Source organism: Euleptes europaea, chromosome 3 (assembly GCF_029931775.1).
Source record: "Euleptes europaea isolate rEulEur1 chromosome 3, rEulEur1.hap1, whole genome shotgun sequence".
NCBI lineage: Eukaryota > Metazoa > Chordata > Lepidosauria > Squamata > Sphaerodactylidae > Euleptes > Euleptes europaea.
The window spans coordinates 100,186,632-100,208,946 of NC_079314.1; the positions used below are offsets into that span (position 1 = coordinate 100,186,632).

The 22,315-nt window shown below is 44.8% G+C and overlaps 2 protein-coding genes across 4 annotated transcripts in view; one reads left to right on the plus strand and one right to left on the minus strand.

The window, feature by feature from the left end:
• The window catches only part of MKRN1 (makorin ring finger protein 1), a 48,364-nt gene extending 39,552 nt beyond the window's left edge, over positions 1-8,812 (minus strand). For all 3 annotated transcript variants that reach the window (XM_056847112.1, XM_056847111.1, XM_056847113.1), the window contains exon 1: positions 8,707-8,812. The gene's annotated coding sequence lies outside the window, so the exon portion shown is untranslated. The remainder of the gene's footprint in view (positions 1-8,706) is intronic.
• An 8,907-nt stretch (positions 8,813-17,719) lies between these two features.
• Positions 17,720-22,315, plus strand: part of LOC130474885 (uncharacterized) — a 42,524-nt gene continuing 37,928 nt past the window's right edge. The window contains 3 exon segments of the mRNA XM_056846579.1: positions 17,720-17,822; positions 19,716-19,830; positions 21,241-21,415. Of these exon segments, the coding sequence (XP_056702557.1) occupies positions 17,741-17,822; positions 19,716-19,830; positions 21,241-21,415 (372 nt within the window). The 5' untranslated portion in view covers positions 17,720-17,740.

Consider the following 22,315-nt stretch of genomic DNA (forward strand, 5'->3'; position numbering starts at 1 on the left):
AACTTTTTGGAAAAAAGCTGCAGCGGAACTCTGAGCCCTAGTTGAGTGAGCCCTCAGTTCTAGAGGACAGGGAGTCTTACTGACCTCATAGGCCTTTCTGATAGTTGGAGATGGTTTGCGATGAGGCCGCTCTACCCTTTTTGGGGCCGGAGTGACAAAAAAGGCATTAGTGACTCTAAACTCTCTAGTTCTTTGCAGATAATAAAGTATTGCCCTCTTCAAATCGAGTGAGTGTAACTTCTTCTCTGTTTCTGAAGTGGGGTTCGGAAAAAATACAGGTAGTCTAATGTCCTGTTCTAAAAGGAACTTAGAAACCACCTTTGGACGGAAACTAAGTCTAGGATGGAGTACTACCTTCTCATTAAATATTTTTAGGAATGGAGGGTCAATGCGTAAAGCTGCAAGCTCACTCACCCTACACATAGAAGTGATTGCTACTAGGAAGGTAACCTTCACGGAAAGCAAATCCAAAGGGCAGGTTGCCAGTGGCTCGAATGGGTGACCTATCAGGTGAGTGAGGACCAGGGATAATGACCACTGTGGGGTTATTGTGGATAGGGGTGGGAACAGATTCAGAAGACCCTTGAGAAGCCTCTTTGAGAGTGGGTGAGAAAATACCGAATATCCCTCTATAGGCTCATGAAGAGAAGATATTGTGGCTAAATGTACTCTGATGGATGACACTGCTAATCCCCTGTGGGCTAGTGACACTAGGTAATCGAGGATCACAGAAATCGTGCATGTAAATGCGGAGAGGCTTTTCTCCGCACACCACTGATCGAATTTGTCCCACTTTTTTGAGTAAGAATACCTCGTAGAGGTCTTCCTAGAGTGTTTTAATGTCTGTATCACCCTATCTGAGAATCTATGGACTAAGGAGTTATTAGCTAGGCTGTAAGGTGAAGTCTGGTGATATCGTGATGTAACAAATCCTCCCCAACTAAGTAGGTCTTGCGTAGCTGGAAGCTGGATGTAGCGGTTGTGAGACATCTTCAGTTCTGTAAACCACACCTGGCGGGGCCAAAAGGGTGCTATTAGTATAGCGACCGAGCACTTAGCCTTCATCTTAGCTAATACCCTTGATAGCAGGGGAAAGGGGGGGAAGGCATAAAATAAGCATCCCTGCCAGCAGATCTGGAAGGCATCCCCTATAGACAGGGAGTCTTCCCCTGCCCTGGAGCAGAACGTCTTGACTCTCCTATTGTCCCTAGAGGCAAAAAGGTCTACCTGGGGTGTACCCCACATATGAAAAATGGGGTAGAGATATCTGAATTGGAGCGTCCATTCGTGGTTGGACAGGGTGATTCTGCTTAGTCGGTCCACCAACCGGTTCGAAACTCCTGCAATATGCATGGACCGAAGCGAGACACCCAAGGTAATAGCAGTGTCCCAGATCTTCTGGGATTCTCTGCAGAGGGGTAGCGATCCCGTCCCCCCTTGCTTGTTGAGGTAGAAGATTGTGGTGGTATTGTCCGACTGTATTAGGACATTGGAGTCCCTCAGGATATCTGAGAAGGCAATAAGGCCATAACATACAGCTCTAAGTTCTAAGAAATTAATGTGAGCACCAGACAGGGATAAGTCCCAATTACCCTGAGTGACTCTGCCCTTGCAATGAGCTCCCCATCCCATTATGGGGGAGTCCGTGGTCATTGTATGGTGTGCAATCCAATGTCCAAAGGAGGTACCCCATAGGAGATTGCACCTTCGTTTCCACCAATCCAATGCTGAAAGGATGGGTCTTGGAACTGAAAGGCAACGGAATTGACTGTCTAGGACAGGGTTAAATTTGCATATAAACCAATTCTGTAGGTCCCTCATGCGCAATCTTGCATGAGGTGTAACTGCTGTAGTGGAAGCCATGAGGCCCAACAGCCTCTGTATAAGGAGTGCTTGGTGTCTACGGGACCCCTGGAAGGAGGTGACTAGGGATGTGATACTGTGTGCTCGATCTGGCGGTAAGAATGCTCTAGCCTTCGATGAGTCAAGGATCCCACCTATAAACTGGACACGTTGAGACGGGATTAATTTTGACTTTTCCCGATTTATAAGTAGGCCTACTCTGGAGCAGGTGGTAGTGACCAGCTCAATATGGTCTAGTAGGTCCTGTTTCAATATTGCTGTAATCAGCCAGTCATCGAGATAAGGGAAAATCGAGAATTCTAGTGTCCTAAGATGTGCTACAATGACAGCCATACACTTAGTAAAAACTCTAGGGGCCGTGGCCAATCCAAATGGGAGGACTGTATACTGGTAGGTCTCCTGACCAAAGCGGAATCGTAAGTATTTGCGATGTGTCGGGTGTATAGCTATATGGAAATAGGCATCCTTGAGATCTAAAACACATAACCATACCTGTGGTGAGAGTAATTCCAGTACCATAGGAAGGGAGACCATCCTAAATTTTGAAACGAACAGATGTTTATTTAACTCTCTCAAATCAATAATGGGGCAAAAACCTCCCCCTTTCTTTTCTACAATGAAAATCCTTGAATAGAAACCAGAAATAGAAAACTCTGATATAACTAATTGGACTGCCCCTTTAGCGAGAAGCTCTTGGAGCAACACCTCAAATTGAGGGAATGGGTTATCCCTTGCCTTAGACGGGTGAGAACATACAGGTAAAGATTTAAATTCGAGGGAGTAACCCTCTAAAACAATCCTTAAAACCCAGGAGTCGGAACAGATCACTGTGTAGCAAATCTGCTTAGTCGGTCACCAAACTGGGGGTATTTTGTGATAGTCAAAATTTTTGAGTGTGGTGCTCCTTAGGCTGGTTAGGACCTGCTCTTGGTCTATTAGGGCCCCTACGTCTGCCCGGTTGTTGCTGGAAATTGGGCTGCTGGTATCTATTTGTAAGATACTGCTGTTGGTATCGTCGAGAATATCTAGGAGCCCGGAAGAATGATGAGTAGGATTGCTGTCTTTGTTGAAACCTTTCCCTTGGTTGATTCAGCATGACCCCTAGTGACTTCGCTGTCTGCCGATCTTTCTTCACATTCGTCAGAAACTCTGTTGTGTTTGCTGCAAACAGTGTAGGACCTTCGAAGGGGAGGTCCTCAACTTGGGCTCTCGTCTCAATAGGGAGGGCTGTTGTGCGTAGCCAAGCGTGTCTCCTTACCACGATCGCGGAAGCCATGGCCCGTGCTGCTACTTTCGCTGCATTCTTTCCAGCTGCAATTTCTTGTTTGGAGAACTTGTTGCCCTCTGACTGAATGAGGTTAACAGCGGTTCTAGCTTCATCTGGTAGGAGATGAAGGTGGGGGGCGATCTTCTCCCAGAGGAAGAGATGATATCCCCCCCATAATAGTGTGGTAATTAGCAATGCGGAAAATTAGTGGGGCTGAGGAGTAGAGCTTTCTTCCAAGGTAATCAATCCTGCGACTCTCTTTATCAGCTGGTGTAGAATGCTGCCCGTCTCTGTTTTGCTTGCATCTCACCGGCTACTATAGAGGATGGATGGGTGAGGGTGGGATTGAAGGCAGTCAAGGGTCCCCTATCTAATCCTGTATAGGTTCTCCAGTCTCTTGGTAGAGGCAGATGTAGAAGCCGCTTTTTGCCAGATAGTTGATGCTACATTAGCTAGACCCCCAAGGATGGGAAAAGCCACTGAAGATGGAGTCATTATGGAGCATTCTTAGGATCTTGTCTCTCAGTTTGTTATTGGACTCTGATATATCTATCTCTACTCGTGTGCCATGCAACGCATTTGCTCTGCATGAAGCAAAAATCTTCGTTAGATGAAAACGGTCCGGTGTCCTCTTCCCTATCCTCAGAGAAACCAGACTGTGTCTCTGAAGTCTCATCCGGAGGGGAGAGTATGTCATGTGACTCAGATGATTCTCCATATGGTACCTGGGTGTAATTTGGCTGTACCACGGTAGGTTGTGTATAGCCTGATGGCTGTACCCTATTAAGTTGTCCTTGTTGCCTGGAGCGGCAAAACTCCATCCATTCTCTCATCAGTTCAGGTGGGAAGTAAGGGAACGGTGGCTGTTGATTCCAAGGGAGGGAGGAATGGATCAAAAGGCATGTCCCCTGCTCCTTCAACGGGGGCGTTGCCCTCAAGATCAGATAAAGATCTGAGGGAGGACTCAGAGCCCCAGGATGGGGTGCCTTGAGAGGCCAGTAAAGTCTCTGGAACTGTGGCATAAAAGGGGGGGTCAAACGGCTGTTTATCCAGGTCCCTCCGAGTAGACCTCAGCTCCTTTGATTTGTCACAGTGCTTATTTTTGCGTTTATGCTTCTTTGGAGGAGGTTCGTCAGAAGCATCAGCGGCTCTCCCTGAAGGGGGGAGGGGCGGAGCCATCTGTGAGGGAGTCACTGGTATCGGATCCGTGAGCGGAACCGAGCTGGGGTCGCTTGAGCCCTGAGTGGTTTTTGGCAGTGGGGCATTAGGGAAACGTCTCGTTAGAAGATGTGGTAGATTGAGTGGGAGAAGTCTCTCTCGTACTCCCCGCACGGGTCGTTTCCGAAGGCGGAGTCAAAGCCTTTTTCCAAAGCGCTGCCTTTAAGCGTGTGGCTCTTTCAGACCGGGCTTTTGGGGTAAATTTCATGCACAAGTTGCACGCAGTCACCACATGTGACTCCCCCAGGCAGAGTAAGCAAAGCTCGTGTTCATCCGATTGTGTCATTTTGGTATTACATCGGGTACAGTGCTTAAAAAGAGGCTTGGAAGCCATCTGTTCTTTTGTGGTTGTTCCGAAAAGACGGAAAAAGGACTCGGTGGGACTAGGCCAGAGGATTCTGCCTCAGTCCTTACTCGTAGGTATTTGTAACTTTGATCTACTGTGTTAGAGCTGACTCTAAATGCTTCTTTTCCAGGCGGCAGCAGAAAAGGAACTGAGGAGGGCGGGGGCGCACCTCCGAGGTAGGCGTGACGGTTGGGCTGGAGCCGCTTGCACGCGCCTCGGAAGCAGCACCCCCTATAGGGCTTAGACTAAAGAAAATTTTCCAGCAGTTGGCCTGCGCGCAGGCGCAGTCCCAATGTGGGGCTGCACCGGGACCGAAGATGAACTTCAGGCTTCCTAAACTGGGAAAACAATTGTAAAAAGTCTCCAACTTGCCCAAACATAGCAAGTACAAAAGGAAAGATGACCAATTAGTTCTCAGGTTTGCCATGATCCTATGAAAACCCTAACAACAATGTATGAGAAGGATTTCAAGAGGTGAGCATTGTATCAATGTACAGTTCCAACTTGTAGTGATGCCACACACTACTCTTTTATGTTTTTCTTCAACTACGGTAGTTACTTAACAGTAGCAAAAGGAGAGAATACACCATGTACAAGCCTGACTAGACCCAGGAGCTAACTCCATTGTGACAGAGGCTGGGAGTCGTATTTTATTTTTCATTTCCTCCACGGGCAACTGAACTAAGTACTGGTGGTTGTCAATGGTCATTTATGCATGGGTACTTTCACTCATGTTCGCCCCCGGTCTGTCTCAGTTGTTCCTTGGAGTTATGCATTAGTTTTCCGTCCATTAGTGATGACCTCGTGCCCACCTTGCAATGTCTGGGTCTTCCCATTCTTCTGTTAACCCGACTCTTCCGTCTTCCCTGAGCAAAGCCCGGGTAAAATCCCCATGCAGAAGGCAAAGCGCTGGACACGCAAGCTTGGTTTTGCTCACAGCCAGTTACAAAGCAGCATGTCCAGAGGAGGGGACTGAAATGCTTCCTGCTTCTTTGGAGCTCTTTCTGAGCACAAGAAAGGTTTTTTAAAACCAAGGCTTGGATTTCTCCCGCTTTCAGATTGCTCCGTTGTTGTTGTTAAAATGCTTTTTATGTGGCAATTGGGTTGGGGGGATTTTCTCTCACAGTAAGCATTTCAAGTAAGCCAATTAAAAAGCAGCATTTAAAGGGGTGGGGTCTTGATTTGAGCTTGAGACTGCTGGTGCTTAGATTCCCAACCGGAAAGTGTGGGTCCATCAAGCAACGAACCTCAGGTAAAACTCCCATGCATAAATGACCAATGTTTAATATCCTACATTTAGCCTAACTAATTTGCAGCATAACATCTTCAACAACTATGGATAAACAGATTATATTTACATATGTGGGGTGGAAAATGTTCCATGAAAAATACAGAATTGAAATGTTGTCCTCAACACATCACTACCCACAACAAGTACCATTCATAAAATCTAAATCAATCCTGTTGCCAGTGGATATTAATCTAAAATACTTAAACCAGATTCTTGCAGAATAGCTTGATTACCTTAATCTCTTCTCAAAGCTACAACCCATTTTTAAGAAGACATATGCACCTTCTATCAAATCGTTGGGAATTTAAAAGCCATAAATGGAACACAACTCTCCCAACCAAGCACTATCCCCAGTTGTCTGGAATAATATTAATATACCTGAGCATCCTTAATTTCTGTTAATTAACTTATTTCAGCCACAACTACATGACATATTTTTTATCCAGAATTTTTTATCCACACAAACCCTTTGATCACAAGGGGCTCCTTTTTCTTTTATTTTTTGGCAACAGGCTAATAGATGTTCTTTTTGGACAACCCTCAAAACTAGTCTGTGAGTTTAAGGATTCAAATCACTATAAAGCTATTTTTCTTTAACTTTCTACGAGTGACACAAGCTTCACTCACTGTTACTGTGGATATTGTCCATTTAAAGAAAAGAGCTGAGTAGAATCAAGTGATTCCAAGACAGAAGAATTGAAATTAAAAAATGTACTGCTGTCGATTCATAATTAGGATAATTAAAACAGCAGCGGTTGCAAGTAGGCCTGGCCCAATGAGTCCTACATCAAAGACCAAAACGGCCCTGGACAGGGCATTGCCCCCTCCCCATCTTTTTACTGACACAAACCAAGGGCCACAGAAGGCATTTGTTTTTAAAACCTACAGCCATTACTTCTATTATTTTGGGAGGTTCTAACCCTGTTATTTTGTTTTGAGATTTCATATTTTCCTGCAAACCTGGGGCTTTCTTCAGGTTTGCAGAAAGATCTGCCTTCTCTGTTCATGGCTCCATTCTCAGGAGGTAAGTATCCACAGATCTGGCCATGCTGAGAATTAGATATGTCGATGATAAACCTCAAAACCCACAAAATAAATCATACTGCAATGGGACTGGGCAATTGATCAGAAATACCAAACATCTCTCAACAAGAACTATACCTCTCACACTTATAACAGTATCAAGCATTATTTCCTCCAGCACTGTATATGAAAAACAATCCTATCTCACTCACTAGATCAGTTTCATCCAACTAGCAGCCCACAAGCAATTATATCCACTCCCCAGTGCTTTCCTTAATTATAAGTCACAGCATGATACAATTTTGACTCCAGTTTCACAACTAAGGAAACTGTTCTCAAATTTTGTAGGAAACTTTTGAAAGAGTACACTTAAATGATGAATTTGGGTTTTGTGTGTAAACTCCACAGTTGGTTGAGCCCACTTACTCCTTATCAGTCAAACCTCTCAAGACAGATGACCCTAACTTTATATGTGGCACACACAAAGGGATCAGATATGAATGAATGGTCCCCAAATAGTACAGAAAAGCCCCGCTACTGAGCAGCATGCAAAGGATATTCTGCCCTCATACAGCAAGGAAGAAATCCGTTGGAGAAAAGCAAACAGCAACAGGACGGGACAACAACAAAGAGAAACAGTAGCCCATACCCTACTGCTCCAATGATCAAAGTTTGAATCCTCCCTTCAGACTACCGATGGATACATGTAGTAGAAAAGGGCAAGAGCCCAGTAGCACCTTAAAGACTAACAAAAATATTTTCTGGTAGGTATTAGCTTTTTGTATCTGAAGAAGTGAGCTGTGGCTCATGAAAGCGCATACCCTATCAGAAAATATTTTTGTTAGTCTTTAAGGTGCTACTGGACTCTTGCCCTTTTATACTACTGCAGACAGACCACGGCTACCCACTGTGAATTATCTTGATGGATGGCCACTGATAGTACAAGAGATCCCAGCCAGGTGGATCCTACCAGATCCTAAACAACGCCAGAGGAACAATTGTGACACCGAAGCAAAGCAATGACATCGTCCCGCTAGCCACCAGATAAGAAAATGTACCCAACTCCAAAAATAAAGAAGCAGGCAACAACGGACAGAGGCAATAGGCTGGCACTCATTCCGATCTATGCTACAGCCTTGGCCACCGGGTTTTTGTGGGGAGGTGGGGGGGGGGGTGAACAGCGGACTCGGAGGAGACCTGGCCATTCGCAAACTGACTTTAGCCCCAATTTAAAAACAAACACAGTGGGTAGCCGTGTTAGTCTGTCTGCAGTAGTAGAAAAGAGCAAGAGTCCAGTAGCACCTTAAAGACTAACAAAAATATTTTCTGGTAGGGTATGAGCTTTCTGAAGAAGTGAGCTGTGGCTCACGAAAGCTCCTACCCTACCAGAAAATATTCTTGTTAGTCTTTAAGGCGCTACTGGACTCTGGCCCTTTTCTAAAAACAAACAGGCAGCGTGACCTGCAAGCCCAGACAGAAGAATCTGTTTAAGAGAAGACAGACACAGCCAAACAATGCCTGGGATTATTATTATTATTATTATTTTTCTCCCTGCGAGGAAGATCCTAGAAAGGGCAAAAAGCCACCGAGGAAGGGGTCGGGAGGCTGGCAGCCGAGGAGCGCGAGGCGGGCCGGGGGGGGGGGCGACAGCCAGGGGAGACACGGGCGCCATCACCCGCCGCCGCCTCTGCACGTTACCTGCAGGCGACTTGCTTCGTCCAGCAGCCGCTGCTTCCTCCTCCGGCTCCGGCCTGCAGGGGCTGGGGTCCGGCTGCGGGGGGGCTGGAGGCCGTGGTGGTGATGGTGGCGGCGCCAGCGGCGGAGGGGCTGGAGGCCGTGACAGCCGCCCCTCCGGATGCCGCTCCCGCTGCTCCGCCGCCACCGGGGGCCACCCCAGCCTCCGCCATTACTGTTTACCCCACACAGCGATGGCCCCACCGGAACTTCCGGGAGCGCATCCTTCCGGCCGGCTGGACAGCGGGGCGGGGCAGAAGCCGAGGGGCGGGGCGAGAGGGGGGAGGGGCGGGGCTTGCCTGCCGGGAGCCGGCGGGGAACGGGCGAGCCGAAGGGAAGGGTGGACTCGGCAACAAGAGCTCTGATTGGTGCTGCCTGTAAGCGATGGGCGCCTATGGGGAGGGAGGGAGGCGTGGCGAATGGAGCGAGGACGTTTCTGGGGGAGGATGGGGATTGGTGGAGGAATGCCTGGGAAATGGGGGCGGGGCGGGGAGGCATGGAGACAAAGCCCCTCGGGAATTTACGGAGTTCGGCTATTTCCGTCACCGTCTGGAAGTGTTAATCTGGGCGCGTCGGAATGCTTGGAGGATCGGTCACGCGTTACTGGAAAGCGGTGCCTGTTTACGCAGGAAACACGCGTGCAATCACTTTGGCAAATCCTAGTACCCGGCGGTGCATACTTTTGTTGCTTGTTTAATGTTGTTTCGTTGTTTATGTAGACAAATATAATTCCTTACAACGCTGGAAAAAATAAATACTTTTTTTTTTTAATTATTTTTATAACAAAACGAAACAAACAAATACAATACTAAAAAGAAAATAAGAAAGAAATATAAAAGAGTATCAATTATATGCTCTGATTGTTACATTCAGGATTACAAAATAGTAGAATTGGGAAAAAAGAGAATACCCTTTTGACCCACCACCCACCATAAAAAGTGACCCATCACCAGACTTCCAAAGAAGTGTCTGAACAGTTTTAAAAATTACACTATTAACAATAAAATAGAAAAGCAATAAAACTTATTTCTATAACTCACTAACTAAATTAGTAAAATCCATTTTTGCCAGTTTATCCCAATATGTGACGGCCTTTGCCCAAAATAAATATGTTTTTAAAGTCCTGTTTGTCGCCACGAGTGTGGTATGTGTCAGCTATTATAATTTTCTGTGTAAATTATAATCTGTGCGTAAATTGCATTACAACCAGGAATGTATATGCATTGCATATAATGATGGGAGTTCTTTCACAATTGCAATGAACAATTACAATTTAATTACATTGAACAATTTGCTGCGTGTATTCAGTCATGCATACTTCCGCGCTGTGTATTTGGACGTTTCCACCACCAATGAACGAACATTTTACTGCCTCAAAAAGAAGTTTGCCACTAAGTATGCAAGGGAATTGGTTCTTGTAGGTTATCCGGGCTGTGTAACCGTGGTCTTGGAATTTTCTTTCCTGACGTTTCGCCAGCAGCTGTGGCAGGCATCTTCAGAGGAGTAACACGGAAGGACAGTGTCTCTCTGAAGACAGTGTTACTACTCTGAAGATGCCTGCCACAGTTGCTGGCGAAACGTCAGGAAAGAAAATACCAAGACCACGGTTACACAGCCCGGATAATCTACAAGAACCAATGAACTCTGACCGTGAAAGCCTTCGACAATATTATGCAAGGGAACTTCAGCAAATCCCAGCTGACAGATAGCTGCACCTTTAGTATGCATCTAATTTCAAGGTTACCAACTCTCTATTGGAAAATTCCTGGACATTTGTGGGTGGAGCCTATGGAGGGAGGGTAGAGTTTGGGGAGAGGAAGGACCTTAGTGGGGATGCCATGACAACCACCCTCCAACGCAGCCATTTTCTCTGGTTGTAATTCTGGGAGATCCCCAGGCACCAACTGGAAGTTGGCAAATCTTTTTCAAACATCTGTTTTGCCCATCACTTTTTTAGGTGTACACTTACAAAAAAAATGTGTAGGTGTACAAATAAATGTAATCTGCGAAGAGACCACACAGTGGCTCCCTCCTTACAATGCCATTCCTTGCCAGTAGGGTTTACATTGATCAAAGACATGTAATAATGAAAAACACAATCTGTTAGTTGATCATTAACTAAGGAGAGAAGGAACCCTCACACACACCAATTTGTTTCTGGCTATCTCAAAGCAGGAGTCTTGCATTATCAAACTAAAAGGATCTCTCGCTGCTGAAACAGACCAGAGAGGACACCTGTGAGGTGGGTGGAAAGATGCCGCAAACTTTAAAGAACTCTGGCTGCTGAAACGGACCAGAAAGGATGTGTATGAGGCATGAGGGCAGGAGAGAAACTCCGGGCTCCCTTTCCCCAAGATCTTAAAGCACGCTACTGAAAATCACCAAAATGGCTTCAAAGGGGAGGGGTTTGAAGGGGGAAGGACAAGTGGGAATGGGCCTGAGGAAAGAAACCCGAAGTTAACTCTATTCACAGGAATTGCCTCTATTAGCTTCACTTTGGGATCAGGGCAAAATTAAAATTCTTGTTAAAACAGATTCCTGAAAACCCAGGACAAGTGCGTGGCCGCCGCGAAGTCACTTCTGGAGCTCAGGAAATCATGAATAACTCCAACAGAGCCCTAAAGCAGTCCAGGGGAGAACGCAAGGCAAAGTAACCAAGCATAAATGGCCAATGCAGAGAAGTAGTAAAATGTACGACGGGGGAGTTCTGTCTTATTTTTATCCTGCCCTTCCTTCAAGGCACTCAGAGCACTATAGGTAGGATTCCTTGCCTTGCCTTTATCCTCATAGCAACTCAACAATGAAGGTTAGGTTGTGTTGTGATTGAGTAATCACGTTCAGACATACATGCAAGCTACATGTAGAAACTGCTGACAATAGAACTCACAGAGGCCCCCCCTTCTCTCTAGCACCAAGCACACACACACACACACACACACACACACGACAAAGGCTGGAATGTTCCCTCTCACATAAGGAGGAACAGCCTCCCTCCCACCTATTCCCCCCTTTCTGATACTTTCGCTTCAGCCTGCTAGGGAACAATAGAGGTCTATTGACTAGAAGTAGCAATGGTCACAAAGGCAGGGTAAAGACTATGACGGTGCAGTGACAAGCTACGTCGGATGTCACCGGAATGTGAATTCTCTATATAACCTCTTGCATTGCCCCCCCGCCTTGGGTGTGACCAGATAGCAGAGCTCATCATGTCTGCGTCTGTGATCACCCGGTTCGTTTCTTCCTTGGCCAGTAAAGAAAGCCGTGAAGCCCGACCCAACCTCCTGGTCTTCATTTACTCCATTGGACATCAGTTGAGAGATAGAAAATGGTCTATAAGGTCACCCAGTGAGCTTCATAACTCCATGGGGATTTAAACTTGAGTCTTTCCTGTTAACATCCAGTACAACAGCTGCTACACAGTATTGAGATTTTGTTTTTACGTTCCCATATACTCAAACACAGCATATATGGGCATTCTGACACATAACATTAAACCAGGCCAAAGTGAAGTCTCTCAGTATTTGGGGGATTCTAAGGCATAAAGATATTCTGTTTGAATAAAAGTTTTGCTGTGGTTCCATGCTGCCAGATAAATTTGAGCCTGTGCTCTATTGACTTGTAAGTCTGTATCCTAAATTGTTTGTTTAATTTTTTTTCACAGGTTTAATTTTTTGGTGTGAACCCATAAAATTGTAATTTCTCCTCAATGGTTTTCATCCATCCAGAACAAAAATTATCTGTAAGAATTAATGACATTAATCACATAGTCATCTTAATGCAGAAGACCAACACTTGGATAGCCCTGCTTATAGTGATTAAATATACAATTTACAGACATTCCCTTATATTTACTAATATCAAGAAACTGGTAATTTGTAAACTTGCCCTAAGATCACATGATCTTCATGATTTTATGATTTGAAGAAGCAAGGTGCTTTGAAGTGCATCGGGGAGTTCCTGGGATCCTGACAGCCCTTAATTTTCCCACGGAAGGAAGCCATAAAATGCACAAGGAGGTGAGCGAGAGCAGGAGATGTGTTTCTGCAAAGGGATAACTGATTGCATATCTGCCAGGGAGGCAGGATGGATAGCTGTTATAAAACATGATCTGGATGTGGAGATGTGTGAGATGTGCACTCCAGAATAATTGGACGGAGATTGAGGGCACATTTCGATGTGGACAAGTCCCTTAAATCTGGATTCTCGCCAACACCGGAAAGGAAGGATTAAAAAGGTAACATCCTTTAGTCTTTGGTCAAATGCTTTGTCCAAGCGCTTGGAGCCAGATTCTTCTGCAGAGAGCAGGAACATGGGTCTGGAAGTGCATTTGTTCCACAAACACCCAGGCAGTCTGTCGGAGGTACTGTTCTGCATTAAGTTAGCTTAGACTTATGTTTTATGTTCTTGTCATTAGATCTGTAACCTGTTTAAGAAAGCAGACTGTGATTTAGCTCCTCCTCATGAGTGCTTTAGATCACTTGCTTGCACTTAGACATGTAAAACATGCATGCATGGGAGAAGGGCTGGAATAGTTGGGAAACTCTGCCCTTTGTAATTGCTCAGAGGCAGCCTTTACCAGTGGTCCCCAAGTCACTGGCAATGTGGGGGGCTGGATTTTAACTTGGGGTGGTGGCACAATGAAGAGAAACACACTTTTACATGCATGTATGCATCCAACCTGCATGTAAGAACACATGGACCCAGAGCAGGTTAATGACACAGGGCATGGGACATTCTAAGCCCATGGTTCAGTTGATTTAGAAGTGTGTAGCTCTGCTTGTGCTGTTAGTTACTTCTCAAATTAAAGTTGTTATTAGATGTTCCCGATTCATTTACTATGCAATCCTGAAGGGGGGAACAGAGCTGCATAGGAGCCGGTGTGACCTTGCGCTGGCGTCCATGCCACTTTGCGCCGCAATAAGTGGCACCTACACTGGCATGGAGGCACTTATGCCTGCCCTGGGGAGTGATGCAGCAGCACAGGCTTCAGCTGCCAGCACTGCCTCCCTGGTGGCATACTCCTGACTAAACTCCCCGTGCTGGCATCCCGAGGGGGCGTTCCTGGGGTGGAGCTGCCTTTAGGCAGCTTCCAAGCCCCTTTTGTCCTGGGAATGCCCCTCTACTCTGCAGCATTGCTACGCCAGCAAAATAGCTGGCATAGCCCTATGAAAAATAATGGGCGAGTTTCACTGGTTTTTATTTTAAATGCTTTTTAATTTTTCATTTTCCAGCCAGGAAGCTTCTCAAGAGGCAGTGGGGCTATGTCATCCATTGCCGTCGACTGTCTACCCCCCCTTCAGAAATGGGCTGCCGTTTTTTATCTGTGGAACCAGAAATAGAGCTCTTCCTATTCCCTTATCTATCGAATGTGAGGCACTGGAATGTTCACAAATAGCGCATAATAACTCAGCGCTTGGTGAACCAGTGGCTGGGGTTCATTTCAATCCACTGAAGCTATCGCTCGCCACAACTGATATTTATAGAGAGACTGAAGACTGCAGCCTACAGTTTACTTCACATTTCTCCCCCTCTGCTGAAAAGTTTGTGTAATTTGCGGGCGGGGAGGCAAAATGTCCACACTGCTGTTTCCCTGCCAGTCAGTATGTGTTGGCGTTAATCTGATAACTTTCTACTACCTAGTAAATTTCCTAAAAGATTGTCCAAAGCCGGCTTTGACTTTCCCATGTAGATTCAAGATGTTGAAATGGAAAAGCGCAGAGGGCTCAAGAAATCACCGCTTTTCTTTTTTAGAGACTGATGTAACAACCTCCCCCCCGCCTTTCCCAAAGCAGAGAGCTGTTCCAGAGTCCCAGCTGCTTTATTCTGTTAATGATGAATGGACTTGCCCCACACGGACCCTTTGGCTGGAATGTCAGACGGCTGAAGCCAAGAACTCTGCCCTGCCTTGTTACGGCGGTGGTCATATGAAATATCCGGCCAGTGTATGGCTGACAAGACACACGCAGAGGTAAGAAGCTGACTCCTACTGATCACCTCCTTTGCTTATAAAAGGCTAAACAAAACGCTGACGAATGCGTGGAAAGCAAAACTGGGGAAAGGGTGGGAGGGAGAGAAGCAGTCAAACCTAAGAATATGTGAAAATGGCGCTGAAAATGTGGCATTTCTCATTACAAACATGGGTTTCCTGAGATGGGTGGAAAGGTTTAAAAGCCCCTTGTTAACCTGGTCTAATTTAAAAGAGGTATGGACAAGTTAAAGTGAGTAAATGCAAAAAAACAAACAAAAGGCTGCATTTGATCAAAACAAGGACCAGTTTGTTGAATTTTAGCATTTCCTTTTAGTGAGTGAATTGCTACTTAGGAATACCTATGGACTTGGTATTTTATAATGTGGAAACACAGAAAGCAAGGAATAATTTTTATACCTTTAAAAATGAAGTAGTCTCCATAGGGCTGAAATGTATAGTGAATTAGTTAATCAGATAGATAGACAGACAGACAGACAGACCTAACCATATAGGACTGTAACAATTATTGAAATAATGTATGTGAAATATTAGTAGAACTGTTTTATGTGCCTTAATAACATTTTTTTGGAATACTGAGGCTGCTTTCAATGTCCTAAGGTGGTCATTGCATTCTCATGATAGTATCCTGGGGGCTGGAAGTATATTTTACCTCACAAACTAATCTCATGATGAGTGGTCAGGCTCCCTCGCCACAATTCCATCATCTATCACAATTTATCTATTTTATAAATCATAAATTTATCAAAGAAACACACTCACAGCATTGCATGAAAAATCTAAAACTGAAAAGAAGCAAGGATACATTTTTTCCCCCGCATGTGCCACTGTGTGCTCAATTTTCACCACATCTAGATTAAACTTCGGTAGGGCCACCACCAGAGACAAGATAAAATGGGAGTTGTGACTTCTGTTAAATCTATTTATAGCTGCCATTTTATCTTTATCTACCTTCCTTTGTCGATTACGTTTTATGTATTTGCTGTTCAGTGCACAGATTGAAATCAGCCTCAGCATGAGACTGAAAGCTCTTGCAGGTCCCTCTTTACTAAGGCGAGTCAGGTGGGATAGGGGCTGCTTTGGGCAGCAACCCATTTGTGGAATGTCACTGTCAGGTATCACCTGTAGCATCCCAACAGTAAACACACTCAAGCAGGCGATCCTGAAGCAGTATACTTTATTAGGAGCAAAAAGGTGAATATAAGATCTGACTGTCTGGAAACAGGTTAAGGTTGCTAATGAGCACAATAGGGAAAGCTCTAGCTTAAAAGCACTTTAAGAATTCTCATGAAGCGTAGACCAAACAACTAGGCAGCTGCGGGAAGGGAAGTATACACAGTATTTACAGGCATGTGAACCAAGGTCACTTGACACGGAGGAGCCAGAACAGGTCAAGGGATCAGGCCTGAACCAGCAAAGGCCTGACAGTCACTGAACACCTGTTGCATATTAAATTTCAGATACCAGATAAAAATATTTTTTATTCTCCTGGGTTTGAATTTATTTTACTTCTGTCACCTCACAACAAGTTTCCCTGAGGTGGTGTGCACAAAGGAAGAAAAACAATATATAATTAAAATTAATCAGTGTAAAAAGTCATTATCAGTTTTAAAAAAAGGAAGATAGCGGTCTTCAGGAGGCAATGAAAAAGCAAGATGTTGAAAACAAATTGAAGGCAATGCATCTAGAGAGTGGTTAGTTTTTATGTGGCTGCAGTTGGTTTTCTTCCTTATTTTAATTGCCTCTTTTTGTAGATTGTACTGTTGCTAAATTGATTTTTATCAGCTGCTAAACGGAACTGTTTTAAAACTGTTAACTGCTTCCATTTTATTGTTGTTCTGCTGCTAGGATCATTATTTCCTCCAAACCTTTTTTTTTTTTTTTTGGTTCTCATGTACCTAGGATTGCCAACTTCATTTTGGGAAGTTCCTAAAGATTTGGGGGCAGTGCCTGGGGAAGTTTGGGGATGGTAAGGAATTCAGCTGGGACGTAGCTGTCATGTCTCCTGGGGAACTGCTCTCTGTAGTCTGGAGATCAGTTGTAATTGAACTCCCGGCTCCACCTGGAGGTTGGTAACCCTACTCAAGACATTTAGGTTATCCGGGCTGTGTAACCGTGGTCTTGGAATTTTCTTTCCTGACGTTTCGCCAGCAACTGTGGCAGGCATCTTCAGAGTAGTAACACTGAAGGACAGTGTCTCTCAGTTTCAAGGGTGTAGGAAGAGTAATATATAGTCAGAAAGGGGTTGGGTTTGAGCTGAGTACTGTCCTGCAAAAGTAATGTGCTAATCATTGTCCTGTAAGTATCAAGATAATGTGCTAATGAGAGTATGGTATGTTAATATGGAACCATTGTATCCTGAAGTGATCTGTTAATGTGTAATCCAAAGCTAATCTGCATGGCTATTGTTGAATGTTGTCTTTGTTAGTCTGGAGGTTTTCAGAACAGGAAGCCAAGCCTTATTCAACAATAGCCATGCAGATTAGCTTTGGATTACACATTAACAGATCACTTCAGGATACAATGGTTCCATATTAACATACCATACCCTCATTAGCACATTATCTTGATACTTACAGGACAATGATTAGCACATTACTTTTGCAGGACAGTACTCAGCTCAAATCCAACCCCTTTCTGACTATATATTACTCTTCCTACACCCTTGACACTGAGAGACACTGTCCTTCAGTGTTACTACTCTGAAGATGCCTGCCACAGTTGCTGGCGAAACGTCAGGAAAGAAAATTCCAAGACCACGGTTACACAGCCCGGATAACCTACAAGAACCAATGAACTTTGACCGTGAAAGCCTTCGACAATACCTACTCAAGACCATTATGGTTGTGCAGTGCCATATAAATTGAGTAATTTTAATTAAATAACTATAATTAGTTTGCAATCCAAAGATTTTGGGAAGTGATGATGAAAGATTGCTCTTTTCTGCCCTGCTTCTTTCAGTTTTCATGGTCTTGCTGTTTACTGGTTGATCCTATATTTTGACAAGGAATAATGGGGATGCCTATTTGTTTCTTGGGTGCCCATACAACTCTGATGGCTCGGTGTATCTTCCAAGTAAGAAGAGCTTTGCACAGTGAGTGTTTCCTGAAGAGGTCTCGGCTCTCATTTTGTTTGTCCCCACTTTCCTGCCCTTTAATCAACTGCTGTGAACCTTGGTAGAATTACCAGACATAAACCCCAGAACTTGGGGTGGGAGGTCTCCATTTAACTTGTGAAAGCAAGCATGTCTACATCAAGGGTCCCCAACCTTTTTGATCCTGCAGGCATATTTGGAATTTTAACAGCACGGTGGGTGCAGCAACAAAATGGCTTCCACAAAATGGCTGCCACAGGAGGCAGAGCCAGCCACAAAATGATTACCACAGCTTAACTTCAGTCACATAGTGTAAAACCTTGTGCAGTGGTAGCAGCTGTTGCCAAAGCAACATTAAAACAAACAAACCCTGAATAGCAAATCAAATCTCCAATAGTCAGTCAGAAGCCTTGCTGGGCAAAAGCCCTACTTGACCCCACCCACTTCCTAAAAACACTTGGCGAGCACCAGAAAAAGTGTCTGCAGTCGCCATGGTGCTTACAGGTACCACGTTGGGGACCCAACCTCTACATCAACCTCCTCCATTGTAAAGAAAAAGATTTCACATTGCAAGCAGAGTTACATTCTTCAGTGGACTTAAAAGGGTATAATTAGGGTTGTGCATATCGATATACCTAAACCGAAAATAAACCCAAAATTAGCTGTTTCGGCAGTATTTAGGTTTCGGGTTGACCAAATACCAAAACCTGGGAATCTGCTCCAAACTAAATAGGTGATTCCTGAAAAAGCCAAATTATTCAGCTTTTTCTGGTTTGGCTATTCGCCTTTGCTCAGATGCACGGCTCTGTGCTTTCTCCCATTTTTCTATCTTTTGACTGGTTTTGTTAGGGCCCCATAGTTAGGGCCCTTTTGAGGTAGGGGTTGTGTAATCAGAGCCAACTTGGGCTGACCAACCTGGCAGTGGGCTGATTTGCACTTAAAAGATGGGGCTCAGTCAGTCCCGTCCAGAGGGATATTCCCTCCAACTAAAAAACGGCCGTTTCTACAGCTATTTATTGGGCTTCTGAAGATGACTCCTCACACGTGCGGACAAGCAGTCTCCTTCACAAGAGCTGCCTTGGTCATGACTTTGGCTGGCTCCAATATCACAACCCCCTCCCCTAAGAAAACCTGTTTTCAAAAAGAAGGTTGCCCCGAGTCGTGGCTTCGTTTCCCTGTCCCGTGACCATATCTTGAAATCAGATTTTTGATGACGATAATAAAGGACTGTTCACAGGATGTCATTTGCCACCAAAAGAAATGTTTTCCATGCCTTATTTTTCTTGCATTTTAGCCTTTTTCCTCTGTTTGGAAGCTAATATGCATGGATATCATGCTATGCACCCTAGATTCGAAGAGAGCCCCCAGACTTTGAGGCGCCAGCCTGCCAATCGACTCTTTCCACCAGTCCTTGGCAATGCTGAACTTCTGAACCTAAAAATCGATGGACATCTCAGCTCACAAATGCCTAGAGCAGTGGTTCCCAAAGTGGGCAGTACCACCCCCTGGTGGGCAGTGGGATTACCTAGGGGAGCACTAAGAGGCAAGGGGGCAGCAGGAGGCGCTAGAGGTGGGCCCCTTCAACTGTGTTGTTGGATACGATAGGGGGCGCTGGGGCTGAGTTTATGGAACCAAGTGGGGCGGTGGCCTGAAAAGTTTGGGAACCACTGGCCTAGTAAACCTGGAAATAAAGCCAAAATACCACTTTACTGGTATGGGTATTCAGCTTATTCCGGGTTTACCGAAAAAACTTGGGCCCAATAAACCCAAACCCGAAATTTACATTATTTTTATTTATTTTTGCACCACCCTAGGTATAAAACTGCCTGGGAATTGCCCTGTCAGCATCTCCCCTTGTTATAAGTACTACCAGTATTTTATGCTTTATTCTAGGTGTTGGCGTCAAAGTTCACCCTTTCGTAAAGGAAGCTCTGGACAACAGGCGGCCTGTTGTTGCTTTGGAGAGTACTATTATTACCCATGGCATGCCGTATCCCCAGAATCTGAGGTTGTGGTCTTTGCTTTTCTGGGGCAGCAAAAGACTGAAGTCTGATGCATGCATGCCTATGCCACACAACATTTCATCATTTGAGGACTTATCACTTGGTGACTTGCAGCTGAATGTATGGGCTGCCTAGGCTGACAAGTGTTATTTCTGAACTGATGTCAGATAAAACATAACTGTGGTCAGTGGTATTTGCCAGCATTGGCTGCACTGTGCATTTAAGGCATTGGTTGATGCTGCAGTCCACCAACTGATGAGCATGTGTGTGTAAACTCACTTTTAAAGGGAAGGTCTTCAGTAGGGATTGTGTCTCAGTGGAGGGCATCTGCTTTGCATGCGGAAGGTCCTAGGTTCAGTCCCTGACATCTCCAGTTTTTTTAAAAAAAGGATCAGGTGGTAGGTGATGTGACAGGCTTCCACCTGAGACCCTAGAGAGCTGCTGCCAGCATGACCATGATAAAACAATGGACTCCTTCAATATAAGGCAGATTCATATATTCACATACCAAGCACTTTACAGTGCCATTTTGAGCAGAGTTGCACGCCTCTAAGTTACTTTTCTCATTTGTGATTCTCTCACCAGCAATCTGTGGCAGAACCATCTCAGGAAGTACACACACACACACACACACACACACACACACACACACACAAAGGATTTCTCTGACTGTATACATTGGCTTCTGGAATATCTAGAACTTGTGCAGAAGAAATAGCAGGTTGAGGATCTAGACATGAAAAGATTTAGGCTTTTGGAGGCCAGTACTCCTCAGATCTCTGTGTCCAGTAGATCAGCTCAAAACTGCTCATTGAAGAATCTTCATACCATACAAGAGTCTGAATACCAATAGTCTGTTCCTCAATTTTTATAGGGGCTGCATGCTGAAGTTGACAATAAGATGGCCATTCGGGTTGCCAGCTCTGGGTTGGGAAATGCCTGGAGATTTTTGGGGCGGAGCCTGAAAAGGGCGGGCTTTGGAGAGGGAGGTACTTCAATGCCATAGAGTCCAATTGTCGAAGCGGCCATTTTCTCCAGGTGAACTGATCACTATTGGCTGGAGATCAGTTGTAAAAGCAGGAGGTCTCCAGCTAGTACCTGGAGGCTGGCAACCCTAATGGCCATAGGTGCTATGGGTATCTCCCACCAATACAGTGAAAACTAGACCCATTAGATAAAAGGTTCTGTAGAGAAATTTCATAATAGTTGAAGGAAATTAAATGTATACTCTAGGTTAAGGAGGCCGATGGAATATAGATCTCAGAATAATAGGAGCTTAATTCCAGAAAGCTACCCACATTCATACTGGAATTTTTTCTAGTCTTTAAAGTGCCACAGGATACCTATTTTATTTTGCCAGGCTTAATTGATTTCTCTTATCTTGTATTGTGTTGCGTTCTGCTGAATTACTCCAGCACGGCCAGGGAGGTAGAAGAAATCATAAGAATGAATGGTGCTGTGCCTGCCACTATAGGCATTTTGAATGGCTGTATCCACGTGGGCCTCCAGGATGATGAACTTGAATGTCTGGCAAAGACCAAAAATGTAGTGAAGGTGTCCCGCAGAGACTTTCCCTATGTTCTCAGTCAGGTATTTATATCTCTCGTTGCTCTCTTTTGGTTCTACCAAACTTGTGGCTGGTGCACCTCATCTCTGCAAATGGTAGGGTTGCCAGCATTGCCTCAACAAATGCCTGAGGTGAATTGTGTTTGGAGAGGATATGACGTGACTTCCGGGTGACATTCTAGGAATTTTCCTTAATCTCTGACATAAATACCGTAGAGGAAATTCCTAGCTTAGAATGTCACTAGGGAGCCCATGTTTTTTTCTCCCGCTCTTCAGTGTCTAGAGGACCAGAGATTGAGGCCGAGGGTGGGGGATTATCTGCTGCATGCCGGCAAATGGCAAAGGAAGGCCTATATCCCCAAATAGCCAAAAGTTCTTAGACATTCCTAGGGTTCCCAGCTCCAAGGTGGGAAATACCTGAGATTTTGGGGGTGGAGCCTGAGGAGGGCGGGGTTTGGGAGGGGAGGGACTTCGATGCCATAGAAACCAATTGACACAGTGGCCATTTTCTCCAGGTGAATTAATCTCTATTGGCTGGAGATCAATTGTAATAGTAGGAGATCTCCAGCCACCACCAGGAGATTGGCAACCCGAATTCCTGCATATTTAATCTCTTTTGAAGGAAAGCATATAGAAGTCTATTTTTTTCAGTACAAATACATTCATGTACAAATTTGCAGACTGAGGGTAAACAATAATTACACAGCAGCAACCACAGGCAATTTTAGTCCCAGTGACAAATCACTAGGGTTGCCAACCTCCAGGTACTTATATAACAATAACCTGTGCTGAAACAACTATGTTTAATTAATAACAGCACGAAGGCTCAAGTCTAACAAAGTTTTACTAAGAAGAAAGTCTGCACAGTCTAAACAATTGGCAAATAAGTCTTCACAACAAATAATCCAAACTCAATACAAATAA